Below are 27,388 nucleotides of genomic sequence, written 5' to 3'. Positions count from 1 at the left end.
GTATCTACACACAGTGAACACTCAGCTAAAGGGCTGGATGCTTTCTAGTAAGAATCTGCAGTTTTCAAATTTATTGACCAAATGAATCAGTTTTTATGTTACAGAGTAAGTTAGGATGCAACTTTTCTATGTGGAACAATTCTGACTAGATATTTAGATATTACATATTGTTTAATAAACAATAATGACTTATTCAGCCAATGTTATGTCCTTAGAATGGTTCAATATGCTTCAGAGGTGAGAAAAATGCATATTACCCCCACACACATACACACAGAATTCAAAGACTCAAGGAAACACTGCTGGATGTGGAGAGAAAAGATTTCACTTGAGCAAAACAAAACAGAAAACACATTTTGCTGAAGTTTTAACATTTTGAAAGAATTTCAGCTAAATGTATAAGAGATTGTCAATTTCTACTAGAAACTGGGGCATTACTTATATAAGAAAAAAGTTTTGACTATGTAAGAATGGGGTAGTTTGATTTGTTTACTTTGCAGGGGAGTATGATAGAAAGGGATCATCTGGACTCAATATTTCTATATTAACAAATCAAAATCAATCTGAGTTACGGAACACTAACGACAATACATTAATAGCCAATTTTCAAGCCTTATAAAATCCTTCAAAACTTACCAAGGTCTTTCTAAATGTTAAGGTAACTCTAGGAGGTGCCTTAGAATTTAGATTTTAGGAGCTGGTCTGTGTTTCTTGGTAAAAGTCAGTGGAGAAAAGAATCCTCATTTCCTTTATAAGTTATTAAGACTCTTTTAAAAATAGTCATTCCTGCCTTCCTCAGGATATACATTTAACTTAATATCTGCATGCCATTTCTGCCATAAGGTCTTTGCAGAAAAGTCCCTTTGTCTGCAAACACTCTTTAATATAGATTGAAATTTTCTATGAAATAACCTGTATTTTCCAAGTGCCACATTAAAAACTACTGCAAGCAGCCTGAACAACAACAACACTGGAGCAGTGCTCTTCATGCAGCCTGGATTTCATTTCAGTAATTCAGAATGAGCCTTAAGCCACATTACACAGTGATGGCAGTCAATATGCTGTACTGAAGTTAAAAACACATTTTCTCTTAGTTTATTTCAGTTCCTAACATACGTTGGCTGCAACATTTTTTCTTGCACAGCCAACGGTACCAAACAAACAGAAAAGGTCTAGATTTTATCTGTTCCTTGATAACATAAGCATCTAATAAAATAACAGGAAATATTTCCCAAATTTATGGTAAAAGAGATAGGGAACCCAAACATGTGATAAGATGTGATGAGTTTATTCAACAACTCCCTAACTAGTTTTGAAGTCAATGTACACACAAGGAAAGGAGGTTGAGGTTCCTAACTATTTCCCCAATAACAGAGCATTAAAGACATAACAAAACATATGGAATAAGCTAGGATTCATTCAGGAATGTTTGTAGATAGACTGACTGTAGATAAAACTGAAGCTATATAAATACTTGAAAGTATGTCTTATTTTGTTTTAAATTATTAGACTCAATTACGACCTAGAAGTTGAAGCATCATTGTATTACTACCTTGTAGAAGACTCTATTTTTGTTTTGAGAGTATATAATCTCGATTTATTCCATCCTTGACACTTTTCACATTCCTACCATCACCATCTCTACCCCCACTACATCTAGAGTTCCACCTTCCTCTTTCAATTCCAGTTCTTAGGTTGTAAGTGAAAAGAACATTAAGGGTTAAATAAATGTCTACACTTTGCTTCTGAGAAGCTTTCTATATTGACCATTTATAAAATTTATGTTTATAATGATTCAGGAAAGTGACAAAATAATTTGTATAGTACTCTTGTAGGTGTTGGAGCATTGTGAATAGACAAATGAAGGGGGAGCAATGAAAACTGTTTTCAAGGCAGGACAGTCATTTAGACATCACAATGGTAAGACACCAATTTCTAATTATAGTCCCTGTAGTTTGGGGTTGGGGTATAGACATAGTCCCATTATGTCAGCATTAATTGAAACCATGAGAATGCAACTCTTTTTGGCATAAGAGCTATTAATTTTCATGGTGCATGTAACCACTTGTACATTTTTAAAAGACCACAACAGACTTCACCCTTCTAGGCAAAACTGCTGCTACAAGAAGGTAAATAAGAAATGTATCATAAACCACGACAAGTAAAGATGAAATAAGTAATACAAAGATGTGCAGCACAGGGGTATTCTTGAACCATCTGTTATTAATTAAAGGGACTTTTCTGTAGTTTGAATTGTAAAGCTCAATGAAGTAAGCTAAGCTGAAATCATTGGATAGTTTAGGCAGAGAAACTTTAGCAAGGCAAGTATATTTAAAGTAAGGAGTGACTTTCTCTTTAACCAAGTTAAGTTTGCTGGTACTAATGGCTTTTTAAAAGCTTAGTGATAATCAAATCACTGCTCAATGTAAAACCACAATCCTTCTGTTGCAAAAGTAAACTGGAAAACCAAGGCATCCACTCATGAAGAAAAAGTGAGAACATCTCTAAGTTAAGAATCCAATAACTAGCCCCAAGACTGTGATGCTTTTCATATTTGAAATTAAAGACCTCTTTGTAGATGAAATAGGTGAGGTGGCTCTTTTTAATTAGGAAATACATTCTCCACTCTGAAAGGCCTTTTTCAGGCCAAGGTAATTAAACCTGTTGGAAACCAAAAACAGCACTGTTTATTTCTTAGGTTTCTCTAGTTGCAAACTACACTTGGAACAGCCATTCAGAGGAGTGGGAATCCATAACAAAAAACATTGTTTGGGCATCCAAACTAAGAGAAAAGCTTACTTATTTTATTAATCAAATGTATATTTTTCAACATGTTCAATAATTTGAAATATTTCTGACAGCCAGGTCATTTATTAAAAGCTGTTTAACTGGTAGTCATACTCCAAAAATTAATGTAAGGGATATTTCTCTAATGCGCAAGTATTCCTTACATGCTTCTAAACAGAAACATTACAAAGATAGGTTTTTACATAATTTGTGTTTTAGCACCTTTAAAAACTGATTTGATGCCTGAATGTATTATGATATAATTTTGATGACTTTCCCATCTTAGTTGAAAGGTTTGATTGCAAGTCAGTCCTTAAGACTAGAAGAAACTCAGTAGTGAGGCAAAACATTTTAAAGTTTCTAATTGCAATACTTAAAGTAGTCACAAAACAGTGTTCTCAATTAAATGACTGGCTAGTAATGTTTACCCAAGGTAAATTAAGCTCTGTAAGCTTGTATTCACTGTATTCTCATATAACTAGGCATTTCTCTTAGACAGATATGAAAATACAATGAATATGGAATAAAGATCAATTCTAAAAAACAATTAGGGTTACATTTAGAAAGTAACTTTCTCAAACAACTTAACATTAATGTATACAAGAAATGTCTTTTTAAAAAAAAAAAATTATACCAAAGGAATGTCAGAAATTGATTTTGACTATTTCATTTTGGGTCACATACTCTGTATTGCATAGGGAAGGGTGTTTGAATCATAAATATAAAAGTCAATCTTACTAGTTTCCCACTTATTTTAAGAATCAGGTGAAGAAGAATGCAATACAGGGAAGCCATAATGACTTACTTCCCCTTAACCTTTGGAGGTGGGCTGATGTGGACAATAGCAAGCCTTCTACTCCTCAATTTTTTAACCTGCAATGAACTATCTCAAAACCGCCTCCTTCTTCATCCACCACCCTCCACCCAAATTAGGGTTCCTGGGGTCTCAGTTGCCTAAGGGGGTTCCTACCCTGCAAAGTAAGGCTAACAACAAGACAGGCTTGAGCCAGCTGCATGGTCCTTCCTAGGAATCAACTCAAAGGCAGGCAGGTGGTTACTGTAAATAAACCACTTTTCAAACACTTGTAAGGGGATTTCTCCTCGTCTTTCGAGTGTGCACACACATGTATGCACACACAGACATGCAAATTACACAGCAGCACCTTTCCACCTATTCGGCTTAAGAATACAAGGAATTATCGAAAGGCGGCAGGGAATGAGTTACGTGAACTACAATGTAAATAACTTTGATCTGGATTAAATGTGCCTTATTGAGGAACTCCGATGTGAGCATCTCCAAGATTAATCATGGTTGCTGAAGTTGGCAGAAGTTTAGGAATCAGATTATTTCTTCAATGATAACCATCACCTCCCCATTTGCTCCCACCTACCCTCATATGTCCCAACAACGTTTTGCAATTTGCAATAAAAATATCAGGAGTAAAAAGAGCGAACAAAAACATGCTAGAAGGAATTGTTTTCTGACAGTTTCAGGCCTTGAGAGAAAAAACAAAACTAAAATAATGAATGCAACCAATCAACAAATCCTTATTCTCACCAATTCTAATATGAAATATCCTATAAGCACCTGTTTTTCTAATAATGCACAATTCTTTAGACTTTGTATCTTCACTCTAGTAAATGTAAGTTTCCTCTCTAACTGGGGTGACCATGCATCCTGGTCTGCCTAAGACAGTCGTGCTTGCTATCAAAAATTAGTGGCACATATTGTCTGAGTATGATTGCTAATAAGCACCTCCTGATTTAGACAATAAGTGTCCTGGTTTGGACAATAAATTATATGGTCACCTTAACTTGAAATTAACTCTCTGACAGGCAATCAGGTTGATATTTTGGTGTTTGTATTGCTGTCCAGTCCTCAAAACAACCAAATGACCTAAGCAGAAGCTGTTGTCCTCATGTATCTGGACTTTTTAGAAATGGACTAAAATTTGGCTTTTCGAGGGCCTAAAGATAATAGCACTAAGATCAGTCTTGCAAAGGTAACTGCCCCAATGTATTCTATTTCTTCAGTGGTACTGAGTCATGGAAGAGTAGAAGTAGGAAGGCCTTTAAGAAGTTTTCACATTTCATCAAGGAGGGGGAGGTGAAGAAACCATAGGACCTTTCCTCCTTGAAATTTTGCTGAAAACCCTACTGCATAAAACTGAGGAAAGCAAAGTTTTTCTGGTGGAGCCAAGAGGTAAAGTCACAGATGCTCACATAGTCTCACCCACTAGAAATCACGTCTCCCTTGCCTCTCCTCGAGGAGGCCCTGAAGTACCTCCTTAGCTAGCTCCGAAAAACAGTCTGAAAAAATACTGGTCTAGCCCAATTCCTTTAATTTACGAATGAGGAAAATGTGGTTCATTTCATCTGTTCTTGCCCACATATTGCAATTTCATTTCCTCTATTGGTAATTCTATAAACAAGGTCATAAGTTAAGAACAGGTGGCCCATGTTAATTGTCATAGAAAACTCTGTCTTAAGAGCTCTGGGTACACCTTAAAACAAGAAAACATATAGTAATGGATGTTAAATGATTTTCTAGACTGTAACTAGTAGGCTCAAACATAGCCATTCGAAACAATCTAATGTGGAGCCTGTCTATGTATGTTCCTTTTTCTACTGGGGGAGTAGACTAGGAGCTGAAAAAAGAGTATTGAGGTATTAAACCCATTTTAAATTAAGGTTCCAAAGTAAATATATATCCTACTTCTAAGGATAGCTACTAAAAAATCCACTGAAAAGAATGACAATGACATATGAAGATGTTCATCATAGTATTATTTATAATTACATGATGTACATATATAAAGACAAAGTGTAGGAAGGAAGAGGCAAAAGAAAGATTTGAAGAGAAAAGATTGTTATTGAGCTGACAGAATTCTGCTGATTTGTTTTTCGACCTCTTCCAAACTTTTTTTTTTTAAATGGAACAAAATAAAACAAAAACACAGAATGCAAATAGTGCTTACCACAGAGACTTTGCTTACTACATCTCTTGCAACTGCTAAGCCTTGAGCAAAAGTACGGGCTGCTACAAATGCACGAGTAACCTGTAGCTTCAATTTTCGAGGGACATCTCCAAAGGGTTTTAGCTGCTCCGTATATTTGCTCACGCATTCAAGATACTCATCTGTGAAGTGGTACTGGGAGTTCACTAGGCGGAACATCCGCTCCAGAAGGCGAGCCCAGAAATCATTTAGCATTTCTTCCAGGTTCACATTTCCCACCACATAGTAGCGCTTCAACTCTTTGAAGAGATCTTTAAATAGCTCAGAATTTTGCATGTATAAGTGGCCATATGTCTTCACAAACATGTCATTCAGGGATTTCTCTGCATTTTCAAGTAGTTCTTTGAAGAATTCTAAAAAGAAAACAAAAAGGGAAGGAAAAAGAAAGTTTCAGTAATTAAATAACAGTGCTTTTCAGGTAAATCTGAAAATGACAACAACAAAAATAATCACAAAATTAAATAAGAATACATGCTTGTATATATGGTAAATTTCTTTGGGGGAATTTGGCATCTGATAATTGCCAGTGAAAAGAAATCTATGTCACAAAGTAACTTACATATGTGTATATGTCAAAGAGATAGAAAAATGAAAATTTAATCCAATAACATCAGGAGTCAATACAGAACACACATACACACACATGCGTGTACACACTCTTCTCTTTCTCATTCAATCAAGAAGGTAAATAAAGAACTAGATAAATATGAGTACTTGAAGTCTAAATCATGAGGTTTCCCAGAACTTTATTCTGTAAGAAACTAAACCAATGTTAATAATGCCTCCTAATTGTAACCTGACACAAGTATTTTTAAAAGGTGTTATTTTACTTGGACGCAATATTTTTTCTCCTTCCTACATCTATATGACATGCAAGAAAACTGCATGGGAAATGCTTGAGGCAAAGAAACATAATGAAATACCCCAAGAAGCAAGCATATAAGTTTTCTGAAAATAAGTTCTCAGGTGTTCCATGTGAGATTGCTACAAATTGGAGTATCGAAATTGACCTTGAGTTCCTAAAGTATTCATACACTAACATCGCAAGATTTTTTCCAGTGCCCCTTGAGAGAGAAAGGGGGGAGATATGAAATGCATAACAGACTCAACCACATATTTGGTGTATTTGTAAGACAACAAGGAAAAATAACTGAAAAATTATATAAAAATACCAGGTTATTTCAGATTTACATTTTGGCTACCACATACCCACAGCTTAAGTGTTGAAGATTTTAGCCTCTTTAGTTTTTCCTGAGGCTTTCCTCAGGAAGTTCAATGAAGACAAGGAGCTAATGGTGTATCTGTTACATTAATCATTCTTAAAGAATCTATGCCTGGTATAAAAATAAACACCTCATGATATGAACTTTTTAAGTAGGAAATGTAATAAATACCAAAGCAAAGTATAAGGACCACATCAAATAAGAAATTGCCTCCAAGTGAACATGGAGCAGAAAAGAAAACATGATGCCTCCTTCAAAGCTAGAAGCTGATCAAAATGCAGTAGAGTTAACAAAACCATTCTTATCATGTTGGGTGGGCAAACCAGAGGCTGAAAATTCCAAATAGCTTCTCAAAACCTGGACTGAAAACACTGAAGTCTTTTGTAGGGAATTTGTGTGACTTTCCTCGTTTCCAAGAGATTCCTTACCTATGCCCCTACCTCATCACTATGTAGTTTCTTGTGGCTTGGGACTAAAGTTATAGTTCTTTGGGTTCCAGCTTTTCAAACTATGTGTGATTTGTTTGTGTGATTTTTTTTTTCCTGAGGGGGAGTTCTCTCCTTTCCTTTTCTGTTTAGTTTCTTTTCTACCACTTGCCTTTTATTTCCTGGGCTTTCTTTAGAGAGAGAAAGGGGAGTGGATTCCCTCTGAAGAGTAAAAACAGGCAAGTCAACACCCTCATCCCCATTACAATACAAGCATACAGCCTGGCACTTTTACTAATGAAGGCCAGAAAGTACACGAGAAGCTAGCGGAACCATATGAAAAGCATCACTCAAATCAGGTACCTGGGAAGGTCTCTGATTTTCTCCCAAATCCCAAGTGGTTCTCAATGATAGACATGTTAGAAATCCAAGTTCGTGTGCCTTAGCCTATACTTATTGGGGAATCAGAAACCCTGGAGGTTGGGCCCAGCTATCTATGACTCTGCCGTACCCTAAAGTTTGAGAACCACTCACTGCTCTAGCCAATGAAACTTCTCCCATTTTACCTTTGACTAGCAATAACCACCAGCTCAGGGACTATGTTAAATAAATATGAAGCATTCAGATAAGCATTAATGTTTTAATTAGGGGAAAATGTCTTTCCAATGAATTGGGTTTTAAATTTTTTTTATTGCATTCTCAGTTGTGATTTCTTTATGATGTTCTGGGGACGAATTTTCTTGTGTGGAAATGTCTCACAATTAAGTGTCAAGATGTAGGTGGCTCTTCTCTAGAATTCAAGTTGGAAAGTCTTAGGGTGAGAAGAGACCTGAAAAGTCATCTGGTCCACCTCCCATACCTTGCTTGAATCACCAGCATCCTTGCTAAGTGGTGCTGACTCATCAGGGACATAAAAGAAGGCACACTGAGTTGTGTTATTACATGTCCACTGTGTTACACACATAGACAGCTTTCACACATTAGAAAAATAAACTGTGGTAATTGAGTTCAATATACAAGCTTTGCATCAATCCAGTGCTATTGATATTTCATGATCCAAAGAGCAGATTCCAAGGGCAACCATAGGGCATTCCTTATACAGCCAGTCTCTGACTGGGGTGATGGTATGATTTATTGTTGATTGACTTTAGTGGTGAGAAAGCAATACGCATTCAGGAGAACTGTACTTCGAATTTTGAATTTTGAAATATAGTACAATACTCTCTTGTTACACTGGGCAACAGTAGCAAAATGATTTTGCCCAACTTTTGGTAAACGTAAGTGTTCTGAGCACGTTTAAGATAGGCTAGGCTAAGCCATGATGTTCGGTAGGTTAGGCGTATTAAATGCATTTTTGACTTACCATATTTTCCACTTATAATAGGTTTATCAGGACATGTTACCCTATTGTAAGTAAGTATTGGATTTTTATTATATTGCTCATAAAATTGGCACACATCATTTAGTGTAGAAACAAGATGTTGAGAATTATTTGACTTGTGCTTTTATGAATACTCACCTGCATTTCTAATGAATGGCATCTACAGCTGCACTGGTTTTAAGGGTGGGGGCAGAGTGGCACATCGAGCTTAGTTTTAATTTAAAAACTCTATGAAACACCAACATTCGTCCTTTAGCCTTCAAAGTGCCCCAGGTCAAAGAAACACTAAAACATTGGTCAAGAGCTAAATACTAAAACATTGGTATAAGAGAAACGATCTAATGAAAAGTAAGACTGATTTCAAATCAGCATGTACTCTGTCCAACACCACCATGGATCTTATTTGTTTCCCATGGCTCAAATTTTGTCTAGGAAGGTTGTGTGCATGTGTGTGCGTGCGTACACACGCGTGTGTGTGTGATATATATTAATGTATACTTTAAGAAATTATGTTGGTGCTACATATATACTAAATTCTAATTCATTTAAATCATTCAGAAAATTGGTTTCCTTTCCTTCACATTTTTAAAGACTCTTCAGTGTGGCCATCTAAATTGCAAATATAAAGATCATTTGAGTGGACTATTCATAGAAATTCTATAAAACTGATATAAGTTAAAATCTGAGGATTTTTTTCTCTCCAAATGGCTGTACAATTTTTTAAGTATGTACTGAGTGGCTATTAATGGCTCAAATCAAAGCACAGTTTTACCATGCATTTAACCTTCCTCCTCAATCATACTGTAATGAAAATTTCTAGAAAGACAAATTTCCTCCATCCAATTCACCTTTACTCGCCACATGGTTTTATGAATGCACCAGAAATCTTTAAAGCATCTATAAAATCCTTCATTTTATATAGCAAGTTTTAAATATTCATCTATATCACCCATGTAAGTCAACAGAACAAAAGTCAAAGAATTCAAACACATTTCTCCTTAGACTTATTCTTACTGGCCCTGCTAATTGAAACTATTCTACTTGTGTTTTTTGCTTCCAAAAGCCCTCCTATTAAGGACAGTAGACATAACTTAAATTATAAAATCCACATCAATTAGGTACACTATCAATCAAACCATAATAATTTGCTGTAAGGAAAAAAAGTGGGGGGAACCTTTGCATCTATTCCTTCTATCAAATAGCAGCTCTCCTATGTTCTTGTATAATGCTTTCACATCCTGCTTGTTCATTTCTTCCTATGACAGTTCCTTCTATAATGAAGAATAAAACACAAACTAGACATTCAGGTCGTGGTCCACAGTCATCAATAGCAAGTTTATTAATTGCTGCAATGCCCATCTCCACTTTTCTCCCCATTATTTGGAATTCAGGATCAGAGTCAGACTTTAACTGCAGAAGAAAAACTGTGTAGGCCTGAGACACCTAGCAATCATCCCTTCATAATCATTATGCCTTAAGCCAATTTTAAGACAACTGATGGCTAATTATGGCTATGCCACCTAAACAAGCCTGATCCTGTCTGATCTCGGAATCTAAGCAGGGTCGGGCCTGATTAGTACTTGGATGGGAGACCACCTAAGAAGACCAGGTGCTGCAGGCGTAAAAAATAAAAAATAAAATAAAATAAGGGAATGTAAGTCGACAAGGTCCTTGCAATCTGTGAGGTCAACCAAGGGTTGCCTCGCCTAAAAACAAACAAACAAACAAATAAACAAACAAAAAACAAGACAGTTGGTGGCTAAGAAAGAACTCAGCCAGGAGCAGTGTAAACTAGAGTTTTATAAGGATCGGAAGCTGAGTCAATTGAAAATTAGACGTGTGTGTGTATGTAGTATGTACCTGCACAGCAAAAACAAAAAACAAAACAAAACAAAAACACTGTAGGTAAATAAAGTGGTGATGGATTGAACGTTGGGGACTAGGAATGATTTTTCTCAATATTATTTCTCAATTTTGTTCACCTAAATTTTTCAGTAGTATTTTATAGTCAAAAGAAATACCTTTATATTTTCAAAAATAACTGTATTTCCCTCCATTCTATTAATTCATCTGAATTGCTGGAGGCTTTAATGCATTTTTCTACTTTTTCCAATTTGTCTACAGTGAGCATTGTGATACTTAAGAAAAAAAACATTTTTTCAAAAACTCACCAAAGCACTTCTTACATTTTTTATTAAAAAATACTAAATTTCCAATAAAGTATTACTTTCAAATTATAGCACTTTGAAAACTATGGAAAAGTATGAAAAAATATAAATTACCCCAAATCCCTCCATTAAAAGAGCAAAAATGGTTTACTGCATTTTCTTCCTGTCTTTTTCCTATGAAGATATGTACTGTCACATGGTTATGATCATGCTGTATTTATATCCTGTTCTCACATAACACTACGGTTAGCATTTCCTATGTGATTAAAAATTCTTCAGAAACATCATTTTAAAGAACTGCATACTATGACACCATAGGGACAGATCATGATGTAATCATCATAGGACATTTAGGCTAATTTCCTAGTTGTCATTATCAATAACACTGTGATAAACATCCCTGTACATAAATCTGTATGCAAATCTTTCATTCCTTGAGATAAATACCTATACATAGAATTACTAAATAAAAGAGTATGAACATATTCAAAATTTCTGACACATTACCAAACCGACCTCCAGAAAAGGCATGCCTATGTAGCACCGTCCCTATTTAAGTCATATTACTACAAGAGTTTCAACTTTTGCTAATTCTTTCAAATGAGAAGTGATGGAGATGGGCAGGGACAATGAACAAGAAAGGCCTGACTGGCTTGGGAATTCTTTCAGTCAATCAGTTGGTCTCATTGCTAGATCAAATAAGCCCTTTTCTTTGCCTGGACAGACAGACACATGGAAAGAAGGTGGGCAGAGATGAACAACAACGTTCTCAACTCCCAGGCTCAAAGTGCAATGAACCAACAAAGTAGATAAAAGCAATTCAACCAAAGCTCTTCCATTTATTTACTTGCCTCCAAATAGATCAGCTGCTTCTTGCTTATGCCATGTCTTCTTAAGAAGTCAAAGCTAATAGCAGAGGCCCAAAGTGAAAGTGCTCAGGGCTCCTTGGAAGCTGCACAAGCATTTTCAATCCAAGGAAACAGCCAAAGCTAGAGTCACAATTGGTCACACTTCAGATAACAACTCAAAAGGCAGAAAACCTTTGTCAATACAGAAATGTGTGTGTTTTGTCTGAGCTCTTGATTTGATTACAGTAAGCTGGCAGTGGCTCATTCTCATCAAGTATCACAGAGAGATTATAAAAAGAATTAGAAAAAATACCCGGGATTTTAGTCTCCTTCACATGGAAGGGAAAGAAAATAGAATTGTAAGGGAAAGAATAACAGTGCTTTCCAACTAAATCAAATAACATTAGCATGATCTGGAATGAACATTGCATTTGCTGGAAGGCCAGAAGGCCTCCTATCTTTTTCTGTACTTTCTTAGCTACTCATCCTATGAAATGTTGCCAACTATACTGTAGCAGAGGTTTTAAAAAGCAACAAATTTTAAAAATATATCTTAATGAATGAAATCTGAGGTGAGGATTAAAACTCAATCCTACATGTATATTGTATATTTCTATGACACATTTAAGACTTTTTAATATGTGAAAACATCTCAGGAGGTCTTTAGTAAGTCAGTATGGCCATGCAAAGGACAATAATAAAACCATGTAGCTAGAAAATAGTTAAGGTCAGGAGTTAGTAAAATTCCAGAAATTTCAGTTTAGCTAATGACCATAAAGCTTAGTTGGATAAATTTGTCTTTTAAGGTGAATGACCAGCTTGCTCCCACTGAGGTCATTACTTTCATAGGCATGTGAATTCTAATGCCTTCAACTCACAGAGCCTCTATACTGGTTTTCCTAGTGGTCTAATGAAGGGCCAATATGAACTATGGAAAAATTTCAGTCAGTGATTAAAACACAGATTTGGCTAAATCTAACGAGTGCTTCATGCTCTGCCTTTGTGAAATGAGAGAAAACAAGGGGGCTTTAAGGAAAGGGTGGCCACTCTGATTTACAGTTGGCCCGTGCAGACAGATGGAACAGACAATTATTTCTTTTATGTGCCTTTTAAGCTAATTCAGAAATTTTCTACTATTATTCAAGTTAACAAGCTTCAGGATCATGGGAAGGTTTTCAAAGACCTGGTGCAAGTAGCAGAGAGTTCACAAATGATAGGAGGAAAATAGAGGGTACCATACAGACGGCTAATTAACATCTTGTAAGAACTTTCACTAAAGCAGCTGGTCTAGTCACATGTTTAGAAGATTCACAGAGTTTTTAGAACTGAAAGGGTCTTTAGAGAGCATCTAGCTCAACCCCTTCATTTTATGGATGGGAAAACTGAGACTAGTTAATTGCCCGAGGTCACAGCAGAATCAGGGTAACAATTTAGTGTGCTCTGCCTCCTATCCAAAGTTGCTATATTTGCTCCTAAAATGACAAATTAAAGTTTTCCCAGTAGACTAGCTTCAGACAACATCTCTATTTCCTTAAGAGTTATTTTAAGGTGCAAAATATCTAGCAAACAATTTGATCCAGGGAATTGTTAAGCAATAATATATCTTTGTAGTTGTTACATCATTTTTACTATGTAGTTCAGAAATATGTCTAACACAGCAGCTCTAATCTTAATCTATTTGGGTTGCTTGACATAATGATGCTTCTTTTAAAAACAACTAGTCTCTCACATTGAGGGATGTGACATTTTGGGGTGGGTCTTTATGCTGCGGTCCCAAAACACAGATTATGCCCCACTTCTATTACTTCTATTCCCTTCGCCAAGCAATTCTTTCAAAGCCCCCTGAACTGATATCCGATTAGCATATTCATGAGACAATTGATTCAGCTTTGTTAATTAGCAGTTTTACTTCAAACGAACAAAAAAAAATCCCAGAACTGGCCAAGAGGGGGAGCAGCTAGCCAACTAGCTCTGTCACTACCATTTTCTGGCTCTGTTTCTAGTGTAGTATGGCAGATTTCTGGTATTGAACATCTAAGTCAAAGTGTGGATCAAGATCATTGTGTAGGAAAATAAAGAGGTGAATCTTTAAACACTGAGGTACAAGTTTCGAATATGGAAAACCTGAGACATTTGTTGCTGCTTAAGGAAGTGTTCTTCTGTACTTCATCCATTTCTGAAAACACACACATACACACATATAGACACACACAGTTTACAACTTTAAAAAATGATTTATAGATTTATAGTCTCTTTAGGTATGTAACAAATAGAAATTTAAATTTGTAAAACAAAAAAGGACCTTAGAGATAAAGGAACTAAGGTATCTGGCTCCAAAATGCCAAAACTGAAACTTAAATTCTCGCTGGAGTTCATCGAGGCAGAATGATTTTTTAAAAAATGGGGTAATGAGACGATTTCTGGTTAAAGGTTAATCCCTAAAAGGCTTCAAACCTTATTTTAAAATTCATAAAAAGTTATTGATCCTGCCTTAGAAAGAAGTAGAATCTCATAAGCATGACTGAAGTTTTCTTTTTTTTTCTTTTGTTTTGTATTTTTGTTTTTCTGGCTTTATTAAAATAGAATAGATGATTAGTTGCTCATATTTATATTGTGCAATTCAATGTTTTTGTTTTTCAATGATAGTTGGCATACGACATTAGTTTCAGTTGTACAACAGATATCCACATAACTCATGAAGTAGTTACCCCCACTAAATCTAGTACCCTTCTTCTCCCTTACATATTTGTGCAACACTGTTGACTATTTTCCTTATTTTACACTTTATATTTCCATGCCTGTTTTGTAACTATCCATTTGTACTATTTAATCTCTTTGCCCTTTTTCGCCTCCCCCCCCACACACCTCTCCCATCTAATAGCCCTCAAAATATTCTCTTTATCTATGAGTTTATTTCCATTTTTGTTGTTGTTTATTTATTCTTTATATTCCACATGTACGTGAAATCATGTGATATTTGCCTTCATCTGACTTATTCCATTTGGCACAATACCCTCTAGGTCCATCAAGGCAATATCTTTTTTTTTTTAGTGACATTGGTTAACAAAATCCAGTAAGTTTCAGCTGTACACTTTAACAGTAAGACATATATATATTTATACTGTGTATTTACCTCCCATAGTTAGATTTCTTTCTGTCACTGCATATTTGACCTCCTTTACCCACCCCCCTCCCCCTACCCCATACCTCTGGTAACCACTAGTCTATAGTCCATATCCATGAGTCTCTGTTTATCCTGTTCATTTGTTGCTTTTAGGTTTATGCTCAAGGCAATATCTTTTTCCATTCCTTTCCTTTTACACTATGCGTGTCTTCTAATCTGAAGTGAGTCTCTTGTAGACAACATATGTAGAAGTTTTGTTTTCTTTCTAATCCATTTGGCCACTCTATCTTTTGGTTGGAGCACACAATTCTTTTCCATTTGAGGTACCTGTTGATAGGAATGTAGTTACCACCATTCTTTATTCCTGTTTTTGATACATGTTTTTTTTTCTTCTTAAAGAAGTCCCTCCAACATTTCCTGTAATTCTGGCTTGGTGTTGATAAATTCCTTTAGCTTATTTGTGTCTGAGAAGCTCTTTATCTGTCCTTCCACTCTAAATGATAGCTTTGCTGGATTAAAGTATTCTTGGTTGAAGATCCTGAGTTTTCATCACGTTGAATATTTTGTGCCAAGACCTTCTGTCTTGCATAGTTTCTTTTGAGAAATTAGCTTCCAGTCTTATGGGTGCTTCCTTGTAGGTAACTGCTTTTCTCTTGCTGTTTTTAAGATTCTCTCTTTGTATTTAACCTTTAGCATTTTAATGATGATGTGTCTTGGTGTGGGCCTCTTTGGGTTCCTCTTTCTTCGGACTCCCTGAGATTCCTGGGGTTGTATGTCTATTTCCTTCACCAGGTAAGGGAATTTTTCCATCATTATTTCTTCAAATAGCTCTTCAATTTCTTGTTTTCCTTCAGGTACCCCTATGACATGGATATTTTTACATTTAGCAGTGACCCATAGGCTCCTTAAATTATTATAGCCTTGGCTTCTTTTTTCTTGCCATTCTGATTGAGTGTCCTTGGCTTCCCTATCCTCTATAGAGGCCATTCTATCCTCTTCATTACCCACTCTGTTCATTCCCTCTAATATACTCTTCATTTCAGATAATGTGTTCTTCATTTCTGACTGATTCTCTTCTATAATTTCCATTTCCATATTTTTTTTCTTCTTTGTTAAAGTTCTCACTGAGTTCATTTACTCTTCCCCTAAGTTTATCGAGCATCTTTATAACCAGTGTTTTGAACTTTGCATCTGTTAGATTGCTTGACTCCATTATTTCTGGATCTCTGTTCTGTTCTCTCATATGGTTTCTGCTTCTTTGCCTTCCCATTTTGGCTGCCTTTCTGTGTCTGTTTCTATGTACTAATAAGCAAAGCTCCTAAATCTCCTGGTCTTATTAGCATGACTTTGTGTAGTAGGTGTCCAGTGGCACAGTCCTGAGAGGGGTTCGGCTGCAGGCCAAGTTTAGTCCCAGCCTGTGCCCCTCTGGGGCCACCTGTTAAGATTCAGCAAGCCATTCGCAGATGCTATGCTTTTGGTTCCTCAAAAGGCCATGCCAGAAACCACAATCAGCTGCCATCAGTCTTGGAGTTGGCTCAGCAAGGAGCACCAGACTCTCTGAGGACACACCTGGATGTGGATTGGGTGGGGCTGCAAGTTGGGGAAGGCAGAGTTTCAGGGAATTCTCTGGGCAGAGCGACCTCTCTTATCCAGTTTGATGACTTCTCAGGTCTGGCGGCACTGTGTACACGCACTGGAAGTGGGGAGGGCTCCACAGAGGAACAATGGATACCACCAGCACTTCTGCCCTTGAGAGTCTCACCTTGGCCCTCACTCTGACAACTCAGTGTCCCCCTGTAAGTTCCTGGTGCCCCCAAGCAGCCAAACAGGCACTAGTGCTCAGAGTGACCAGGTCGGAAACTGCGAAAGTCCGCTCGTGGACACAGCCCCTTTAAGAGGTATCTGCAGCTGCAGCCGCCGCAGCCGCAGCCACAGCCACAGCCTCTGTCCCACTCAGCCACTAGGGACCAGGAAGTCTCGCATCCTCGCCCTATCCTACCTCCTCCTTTTGCAGGGTGATTTCTTATTTCTCTCCCTAGTTGTAGTACTCCTATTCATCTAGATCCCCGGTGACTTTCCTTGCTGTTTGGTCCATGTTTTCTTCTCAACTTGGTTGTTGTCGCCAGAGGGATGAACAAAGCCTCTATCAACTATGCCGTTTTTTCTGTCATCCCTAAAGTTTTGATGACAGGGGAAATTGCCTGGGCTTAGGGTTACCACTTTGAATTTATAGTGCATGCTTGGAGATAGCAAAAGATGCTCCTTTGAAGGAGCTCCTTGACACCATAGCTTTACACGTGTCCCTTTGCTATTTCCTCAGTGCTTGTCTTCAGCCTTCTTTGTGTCATCTCACTGGCCCCATCTTGGTTCTCCAGCTGCCATTTTGTTATTATACCCGATTTCCTCTCTTTTCATTCACATTAATAACTCAGGGTTTGGTTTTTATAATGGCTTGGACAATTCTTTGACTAATACACCCTATCCTTGGATTTCTGAGAGTCAAGATAGCCCCCATACAATTTCACTCAACATCCTCTTTAGGCCTTGAGCAGTGTTGTCAGATCTTAATTGCCATCCTTAAAAATCAATCAACCCATCAATAAAAGCAGCACCCACTTGAGGATTATGGTTTGTTGGATACAAGTGAACTGAAGTTTTATCATAAAAACATTTAACTGTGTCAAAAAATCTAACCTGAAGGAAGTGTACGATGTATCCCAGCTCTGTTCTGATTTCCAGAACAAACACATTTCACCAACTACTTCAAAAAAAATTAATCTATGCTCACTACCTTTACTGTCTATGCCATATTTTAATTTGAAGTCTTTAAAAAAATGCATTTCATAATAATATTTTGTGAATAATATTTTGTGAATAATATTTTGTGACCATTTTTGAAACTGATAAACAGTGTTAACACATTGATTGAATGTGAAGCCTGGTAGGAAAGGGTAATAGAAACTGTTTCTTCTATCCTTTTTTCAAAAACATATGTTAACACTTACTGATAAAGTTTATCTGTATGGCTTTTTAAAAACTACACATTGGAATCATACGAGTAACGCTATAAAACCATGGGGAGCAAGAAGGAGAAAGAATAGCCAAACCATCAGGCTCATAGACAAGAGAGGTCACTGTTTGTGGGCTCCACACTAGAAAAAGACACGTCTAACGACAAATGGGGAGACTCGGAGGAGGTGGCCTTGGAACCTGGAAACAGCTGTATCTGTATTGCATCATGCTACCAACAGGCTAGCTTTTCTAAAGAGCAGGAACTTTTTCCTTCTAAATTCCATTATTAATCCCCCAAGTAGTACTTTTTAAATAGCATCTCATCTTGAGTTTTCAAAGATGACCATATTATTATCTTTCTAAGTTTTCTCCTCCAAGCAAAAGAAAATGCTTTGTTACTGTCTTGAATGAGAAATATCATAGTCAAGAGAATACCCTTCTTTTCAATAATCATACCAATAATTTAGTGACCAATACAGACAGAGGTTGTTTAATGTCTTTTTCCAATAACACCAACCTTCATGTGGTGTTAACACACTGTTAAATATACTTTATAGCTATAGCATATATATTAAGAAATATAAGAAATTATATTCCATCTATCCAGGGAAAAGAGATAAAATTAAGACTAAACAGACAGAACTATGCATACAAGTCTGCATACAAAGTGTTGGAAAAAATGGGTACAATATATGGTATTCTACATAGAAAAAAATTTAGTTCAACTACATTACAAGTAAAATATGTTTTCATAGTGTAGCCCGGGAACCCAACTAACACTTATTAAATTGGTTATAAGTTTCAGATAACAAATCTCAAAGCCAATATTTGAAATACAACCTATTCTTTAGCTGAAGACTGCCTTCTTTATCAAATCTAATTTAGTCCAGCTTCTCACCATGGTAACAAGCCCTTTGCAGAAATATTCAAAGACATTTCACATCTCGAAAATTTGCCTTGTACATCTTCACCACACATAATGTCAAGAAAAGCATGCTTCAAAGGTACTATGTAATTAGAATGGCCTTTAAAACAGGCACAAAGAAAATAATTCCTATTAAAATTAAATCTACTTCATAACAATTTTCAAACTGTGTGAACAGCGCCAAAGAAAAGACTCCTGAGATGTTTTGGACCACATACTCTAGTTTTTAAAATCTGTTATCTGTAACATTGCTTCAGATATTATTGAAGTGCCTCTCATTTTGCTCATATTGACTATTTCTTCACTATTAAAGTACGTGTGTAAGAATCCATGTTTTGCACAGAGAACTGAAATGGGTTTGGTCATGGCTTTATATGGCTAGATTAAGCTGGAGCCCTAGCTAAAATGAGGCCAGGTAAGGAGACCAGCTTAATGAAGACTACAGTAGCTACTTCTGGGCTGCTGCTGCACGGAAACTCAAGAACTGAGCTTTAATCCTGTCTGTGTACTACAGAGTTTCTGGGAATTCTAGCTGTCTTTGGGGAATCCATTTGAAATTTAATTTGAAGTCTAGCATCTGCAATCTCTATGGTTATTTTAACTAATTTTTCAGATGCCTGCTTTTTATTAGGAAGATTTTTTTAAGTGACTTGCATCAACAATACTATTCTGTGTTCACCGAAGAAATGAAAGCACTTATACTACTTTAATCTATGTTTTGGCTCCTTGTGACCATATTTCCATAATGACTACCATATAGAATCTAGCACATCCAGAAAGAGTCTAGCAATAAAGCTGTAGGGCGAACTTGTCACTGGGATCCCATAAGAAGGAACACCTTAGGAAAAAACTTGAACACTGACTGAGATAACAGAGAAGCTCTGAAAAAGCAATTGTATAAACTTAAGACCACTCTTAAATATGACTTGAATAAAAAGTGCAAAACAAATTCAGGAACAAAGCAAATATTGATGATTACTTAGAACAAATTTCCAATACATACCATCAAACTTCTTGTAATGGGAAGCAAAGACGGCTTGCAAATGATTGCACTGTTCGCCAACCACATTTTTGAACTCATCTTTACTTTGCAGGCTGTACTTCTCCTCCATCTCTTGAGAGCAGCAGGTATAACCCTGAGGACAGATCTTCAAATGATCACCTGAAAGATAAAATGTAAGACAATCCATCATATTCACCAAGTCCAAGAGGGAAGAGTTTGATTTAGGTACACATACTCTGCTTCGTTTCCATCTGTGAGGTTCCTGCAAAGGCCTAAGCACTGTGGGTATGGAAACTTTCATTAAAAGTAAAAATATTTATTTACTTCTTGGAAAAATAATAAAGCTATCTCTGAAAGACAAAAGAATGTTCCAGTCAGGAAGTCTGCTACACCATAGGAAAATCAGTGTGGCCAGTAAAAAGAGCATCATTCAATATCAACCCAAGTCATTTTTATAATTCTTTGAGATTCTATGCAAGTCACACAAATGAGACATATTTGTTTAGCTTTAGGAGTTTACACTCCAAGAGAAGGTACCCTTAATGATGATTTATAAAATGTGTCAACTGAAAATTGAACAAATATGAGCAATAGTTATACTGAGAGAAAGCAAAGGCATAAGTGCATTTCAAGGAGCTGTCAGCCAAGAGGAAACAATGGGAATTCATGTTGGATAATTTGAGAGTATAAGTCAAAAGGTGATGTTAAACAATCTTCAATTTTAAGATTTTCTTATCCAGCATCTTCTGTGCAAATGCTAGACACTCTATTAACCTTATGATTCTGTGAGGTGGATTCCAATAAATATAATCTTTATATAGTAAAGGAACCCTAAGAGTCAAGAGAAATGTCAAAGACATATTCACTCCACAGCAGTTCAACCCACAAATTATCTCCCTCCCCTACACCAAATGCATTTTGCTTGTGGTTTGGCCATGAGGGTTTGGAGGGCTTTTTTAAAACATATATAGATCTCAAAGTTCACCCACACCTCTCCCTCATAATGATCAAGAGATGTGATGCTACTCAAAAATTAACCACCAGGTACTATCATTTTTGTTGCTCCAAGATTAATTGGTGTGTTATTATACTAGTACCCTAGTATAATTTTGTACAGATGTTTATAAGGATTCACTTTCACTGTTCCTTCTGCTATTTATTTCTGTCCATGTTCCATGTAAGACAAAAGATATCTGAAAAGAATCAAAATCTCAAGAACTCAGGAACAAGTATATTGAAGACATATGAGCCTATCAGTGGTTAAGTGTGTATAATAAAGGAATAGAGAATGAAGAGCCAATCTCTCTAACAAACACCAAGCATGGTAAATGAATTAGGCCATGAGCTCGCCTTTGCTGCTTCTTGGCTGTGTGTGCTTAGAAGAAATGTCTTCACCTGAGACAGATATCAAAGTGGCTTTGGGGAGGGGGGTGGCTATTTCAGCTAAAATTGAGTTGACAACTTACTTGACTAACACTAGGATTGTCAACTGCACATATGCAAATAATTACATAATCATATATATTCCTGATCATTCTTCCTTCCTGGCAATTAAAAAGGAGTGTTACTGTCAGACAACAAGGGGTATACAGCATTAAAGGACTATTTAAGGAAGGGGGAAGGGAAACAATCTTCAAATAACTTCTTCATCCAGACCTGCTGAAAGTCTTTTTGGCATTTTTGAAACCCTTGGTCAACAGATACTTTTAACAAAAGGGTGTGTGTTTGTGTGTGTAAAAGAGTTTAGAAACTATGAAGCTGCAAATTATCTTAGATCTCATTAGTGAAAGAAGGGTCGCTAAGGCTCAGCTTTCTGGAAACACCTTTGGTACAACAAAAAACAAAACTCCCTCTTCATTGGCTTAACAAATTTGCAGCAGGCCTTTGTAACTGGCACATATAATTAACAGAGAGATACCCAGTTGTCTCTTGGTTACACGGTTGAGGATTTCCTGCAACACAGTTTTAACACATAAAATATGAAGGACCCCAACTAGTACAGTGCTTGCTGCAGCTGTATTAAGTAATCCATATCATACTCATACCACATGTAGAAAATTATCTGAATGCTTAGAATAAGAACTTAAGACATACAAGGCCATTTAAATGAATTATAATAAGGGAGCAGGTACTTTTTAAGGGTTATCACAGGCTGGTTTCCAAGCCTCTGCAAAGATTCTGCTGTGAAGTGTACTGAATTTCTAAGGCAAAACAATAAACAAATTTGGAAAATAATCTGTGTTCACCAAGTCTTAGCAGGTTCACACATATAATATAAACTAAAAGGTCACTTACTGGATCCTACAAAAATAGGATTCTAAGTCTAAGGAAAAGCATCCCTTTCCCCCAACCTGCAATGCATACATACACAGACATATATACAACCTAAAGCCAGAAAATTCTAAGAGACAGCAGAAAAAAATGTTCTACATTTAAGAAGGTGCTAGACATTGAGGGGTTTAAACTTACCCACAGGAATTTTATATTGAGGAGACAACCTTCAAAAACAGGTAATAGTAATAAAAGTTTTACTGGTAAACCTGCTGAAAGTACACAGCATCATTTACACTGGCACATATAAAAAGCCCAGCAGGGCCCATGTACTCCGCCCTTTTCATATCCACCAGGGGCCCTCAGCAAGACCTCATGGAGACCTGCTTATATCTGAACACTAAAGTACATCATTGTTTTGGCAATACCTAATGAAAAAAAAAAAAGGAAAAAAAAAAAGAGTCCACTTTCATTTGAGAGAGAACTTTCCAGGAAGACTCTGTCTAATGGTAAAAGGCTTGCCTTATGTAAAGGACAGCAACAGGGTTGATACTTGGCTAATGCTTCTGCTGGCAAACAAGCTAAATAACTCCAGCATGCCAGTTTTGCCTGTATAGCCTTGAACACACTACTTATTCTGTACACATTTCTAAAAGAGTATTGCTTGAAAATGTAATTTGGCATTCTTGCCAAAAGCCTTGCCTGAGACAGTATACAGTCCAAGACATACTTGGATTACATTAAATCCCAAGCTTAGGCTATTGGGGATTCAGTGCCATTTCCATTCTCTACTGATGAGAAGTACAAGGAGGGAAAAATGGGACAGTCATGGTACATTTGAAAATGAAATTATAACTCCACATTCTAATAAGAATTCAAGAAACTCATTTGACTTTTAAAATCTGACTATTTCTACTTTAAGCACCCAAAATGGTTTATATTAAGAGTCAGGGAATGCATATTATTTAAAGGACATAATACATATGTTTGAGATTGATTCTAAAATGCTGTGCTTGAATGAGAGTTGCCTTTTTCTTTCTGGAGCTCTCCTTTCTAAGCTTGGTGATCCTGCATATTTCTCATTTAAGAAAAATGTCACTTTTTTTCTTTGAGAGGGTTGAGCACAGGGACAACAAATCTGATATGGGACAAGGGAGATAGCTACTACAGTGGAGGCACTGAGCACAAGGATTATTTTAAAGGGCCCTAGGTGATTCTGATACATATCCTTCCATAAAAATTATTACTTAAAAGGCTTAAGCATTAGAGCCACAGAAGAGCTAGAAATAGTAGTTAACCAGTTATTCAAATAGCTCAAGTGAAGAGTGGGCTATAATCCACAACTATTTGTCTCCATATTTCTCTATTTCAACCTCTTGCTTCCATGGCCCTTGCTATGTTTAGGTTATTCTCCACGTATCTCTTCCAGTCCCTTAAAACACTCTTGTCTGCTTTCCTCTTTATTCTATCCATATTGTTCTTTCTTACTCCACTGCATATAACATGAAACTAAAGAATTTTTTTATTTGTTGTACTTCTTGAGAGTTTCTTGTTCTTAATTTAAAAAGCAGGTGAATTGAATATTTTATGGTTTTCTAAGGAAGCACCTAAATTAAGTTGCTTTTTATACATGGCTCTGATTAGTTTTTTTCTTTGTGGGTCAGTGGCCCTCAAAAGAAAAAAAAGGTCCCCTAGCCCTGTCCTTAGGAGGCTTGGATGAAATTCAGTGAAGCGTGCTTTTAAAGCTTAACTCCATGGCATTAAAAAACAAAACAAAATCACTCGAAAGAGCCAAACTTTTTTTCAATCACACCAGCTTTATGTAATTTCCCCTTAGTGTTAATATCAATGCCTGAGTTTTAGAAGCTGAACAAAGACAATCACAATAAATTACTACTCCATCCTGCTAAGTGTGTATTGGTTCTTTTTTTTTTGAAGCACTTCAAATCAATGATTAAAGAAGTAGGTATTAAACATGAGGAATCTATTCCATCCTTTAACAGGGGTCTATGGTGAACAATTTGTGGGACTGTGCTTTCTCATTTTGTTTCATTTAGTCCTCTCACCAAAGGCTGACTCTGATGTACAAATGGCGTACAACTAATGTCCGTTTATTTCCAGTTGCTCATAATCCACCTTCTCATAAAAAATGTTATAAACGGTAGATAGGGGCTCATACCTGTCCTCAGCTTATTTACTATCAACTAGACAATTTTTAACTATGGCTTACAATCATTTTATGCATCTCTCTTGGAAATTTCATTTTGAAGTCCAACTAGATGCCAAGAAAATGTCTCTCAGATTCTCACACATTTTGTGTAGGATGGTGATAGAGGAATAGTTGTAGTTATTACTAAGGTGTCAACATTCTGTACCTGTAGGAGATAAAGTAACTCTGTAGTGATTACTCGCCCCCTGGAGTCCTAAATGGAGGAAACAGCAGCCAGAAACATTTATGGGACACAATGGCAGAGATCCCAGGTTGGCCTGTGCTAGCATGATTCCTAAGGCAAACATTCTCTATACCACAATTGATTTTACTGATAAAGCGACCAAATGCCTTTGGTAAATAATAGAGACACAAACTGCACCCTAAGGGTAAGACTACAGGGAGGAAATTTGGGAAGAACACACTGAAAAGTACTTTGTAAACTGCAAATGTAAGAGACTATATGATTTTGCATTGGCCTTTCTTGCAGAAATTGAATGCCTCACTTGGGTTTTGAAGAAAACTTAGCTCTTTATGAGGGGTTTTTAAGTAGATTTAAAAGGTTCCAAATACTTAACACTATTTGGATCTTTCATTCCACAGGAATAATGGTAGTCTAGGGATAAGAAGACTGATGTGGGGAGTCAGGAATATGGATTTGAGTCCCAACTCTATATGATTCACTGTAGGCTCTTGGGAAAGTTACCCACTGGAGCCTTAAAAGCCCTGTGTAAACAAGGAAGCATTGTGTAAATGTAAAACACTGCAACTGTAGAACAAAGATAAAATGAAGACCATCTATTATACTCTCATAAGCTACTGAAGTTCTCCATAAAGAGACCTTCCTGACTATTTGTACTAAGTGAGGGAGAGGGGCCAGGAGAGTAGTATTTTCTCTCTTCCAGCTAGTTCAGAAACATCAAATTGGAAGTAGAATGTAGTGGAGTAAAGATGGCCGGAAAAGAGAGCATTATCAATTAGGAGCTGATTGGCATGCCTAAGTGATGGTGAACTCATGACAACCAAGTCAAGACATTGACCTAAAGAGCCATTAGAAGTAAAGCCCTGGGAATCTAAGGAGATATGATGATGAAATATAATATGGTATCCTGGATGGGATCCTGGGATATAAAAATACATTAGGGAAAACCTAAAGAAATCACAAAAAACTTACATGCAAATGTTCATAGCAGCATTATTCATAATAGCCAAACACCCAACAATGGGTGGATAAACAAAATGTGGTTCGTACAATGGAATATTATTCAGCTATAAGAAGGAATGAAGTTCTGATACACAGCTGGATATCAAAAACACTATGTTAAATCAAAGAGCCCATCACAACAGTCCGAATGTTGTATGATTCCATTTATTTATATGTCCAGCACAGTTCAATCTATAGACAGAAGGTGGATTAGTGGTTGCCTGGGGCTAAGGGGGAAGGGTGGAAGTTGGGAGAAGGAAGGGGGTTGCAGCTAAAGGGTATGAAATTTCTTTCTGGAATGATGAATATGGTCTAAAATTGATTTTGGTGAGTGCACAATTCTGTTAGTACATTAACAGCCACTGTACACTTTAAATGGCTGAATTGTTTGGGGTATGAATTATATTTCAATAAAACTGTTAGTAAAAAAAAAAACAAAACTAAGGAAATCAGAATAAGGTACGGACTTTAGTTAATAATAATGCATCAGTATTGGTTCATCCATTGTGACAATGTACCACACACTAATGTAAGGATGTTAATAATAGAGAAAACTGGGTGTAAGATATAGGAAAACTGTGCTATCCTCCCAACTTTTGTAAATCTAACTCTTCTAGGATAAAGTTTATTTTTAAAAAAGTTTTCAAAGTAAAAGGAATAAATACATGTGGGGGACTAGACTTTCATCAGTCTTTTTAAAATATAAATACTTGATGTAATTCTAATATTGGGGAGCTACATTAAGCTATTATTTACTGGGGTATTTTTCCTAATTCCTCAATTGCTACTTTACTCTTTTCCTAATTTTATCTGTTCTGAAAGTAAACAATTCTTTGTCTTTGGTCTAAAGAATTACCAAAATAGTTTCTATTCACTTTCTAGATCTAAATTCATGGGGCCACAAAGTAAGCTAACATGCAAGTTGCTGTGAACTCCAGCTCCTCCAAGTTACCTAAGAACCCCAGGAGGAATACACACAATGCTCTGCTTCATGGAAACAAAGAAATACAACCTCTAAAGATTTAAAATAATGCCAGAGGGTAGAGGAATGTATATATTAATGCATTCTCCCCTCTTGCAAAAAAGAGTGAAGTTATTGCACATAATACGCTATGCATATAGAAAGCCTAAAGTCATTTGACCTAAACGTTAATAATAAAGTACATAAATTACAGTCATTATGCAGATGTATGATTTGAGATCTCCTATCAATCAGTAAAAGAAATGTAGGTAGTTAGCATTTTGCAAAACCTTGCCAAAAATATAGCTCTGGAGGGCTTAAGACTGTCAATTACTTTTAGGTGCACTAATCCTGCAAGGTAGGATAGAGAAGGCCAATCAGAAACATGTTTATTTTGAAAATCAGTTTTATTATATTTTTCTAAGAATACTCTTCATGTGAGTATTGTTACTGTAACACTCCATACTTCATTTCAGTGACCGTGCAACAGCTTTAAAATCCACTCCAGACAGAAATCAAGCTGGGCTTTTTACTGATTTTTTAAAAGGCAAATTATAAACCAAAGTTTATATCTGGCAATCTTAGAACCCCATTTGAACTGTACCAAAGTTTTATTTAAAGTAAGGCACATCGTCTATGGCCATACTACTCCTGAACAAGCCCGATCGACCAGGTGCTGGAAGGAATTAAGAAGAAGGAAGAAGGAAGAAGGAAGAAGGAAGAAGGAAGAAGGAAGAAGGAAGAAGGAAGAAGGAAGAAGGAAGAAGGAGGGAGGGAGGGAGGGAGGGAGGGAGGGAGGAAGGAAGGAAGGCAGGCAGGCAGGCAGGCAG

The 27,388-nt window shown here is 36.5% G+C and overlaps 1 protein-coding gene and 1 pseudogene across 1 annotated transcript in view; one reads left to right on the top strand and one right to left on the bottom strand.

Moving 5' to 3' along the window:
* The window catches only part of GPC4 (glypican 4), a 101,902-nt gene that overhangs the window by 12,391 nt on the left and 62,123 nt on the right, over positions 1–27,388 (bottom strand). The window contains exons 2-3 of the mRNA XM_011383865.2: positions 19,914–20,072; positions 5,766–6,157 (exon numbers count right to left, since the gene is read on the bottom strand). Of these exons, the coding sequence (XP_011382167.1) occupies positions 5,766–6,157; positions 19,914–20,072 (551 nt within the window). The remainder of the gene's footprint in view (positions 1–5,765; positions 6,158–19,913; positions 20,073–27,388) is intronic.
* LOC111733322 lies at positions 10,337–10,454 on the top strand (annotated as a pseudogene).

This window comes from Pteropus vampyrus, unplaced genomic scaffold, assembly GCF_000151845.1.
Source record: "Pteropus vampyrus isolate Shadow unplaced genomic scaffold, Pvam_2.0 Scaffold548, whole genome shotgun sequence".
Classification (NCBI taxonomy): Eukaryota; Metazoa; Chordata; class Mammalia; order Chiroptera; family Pteropodidae; genus Pteropus; species Pteropus vampyrus.
The sequence above is the reverse complement of the archived record's forward strand: the minus strand, read 5'-3'. Positions and strand labels throughout refer to the sequence as shown.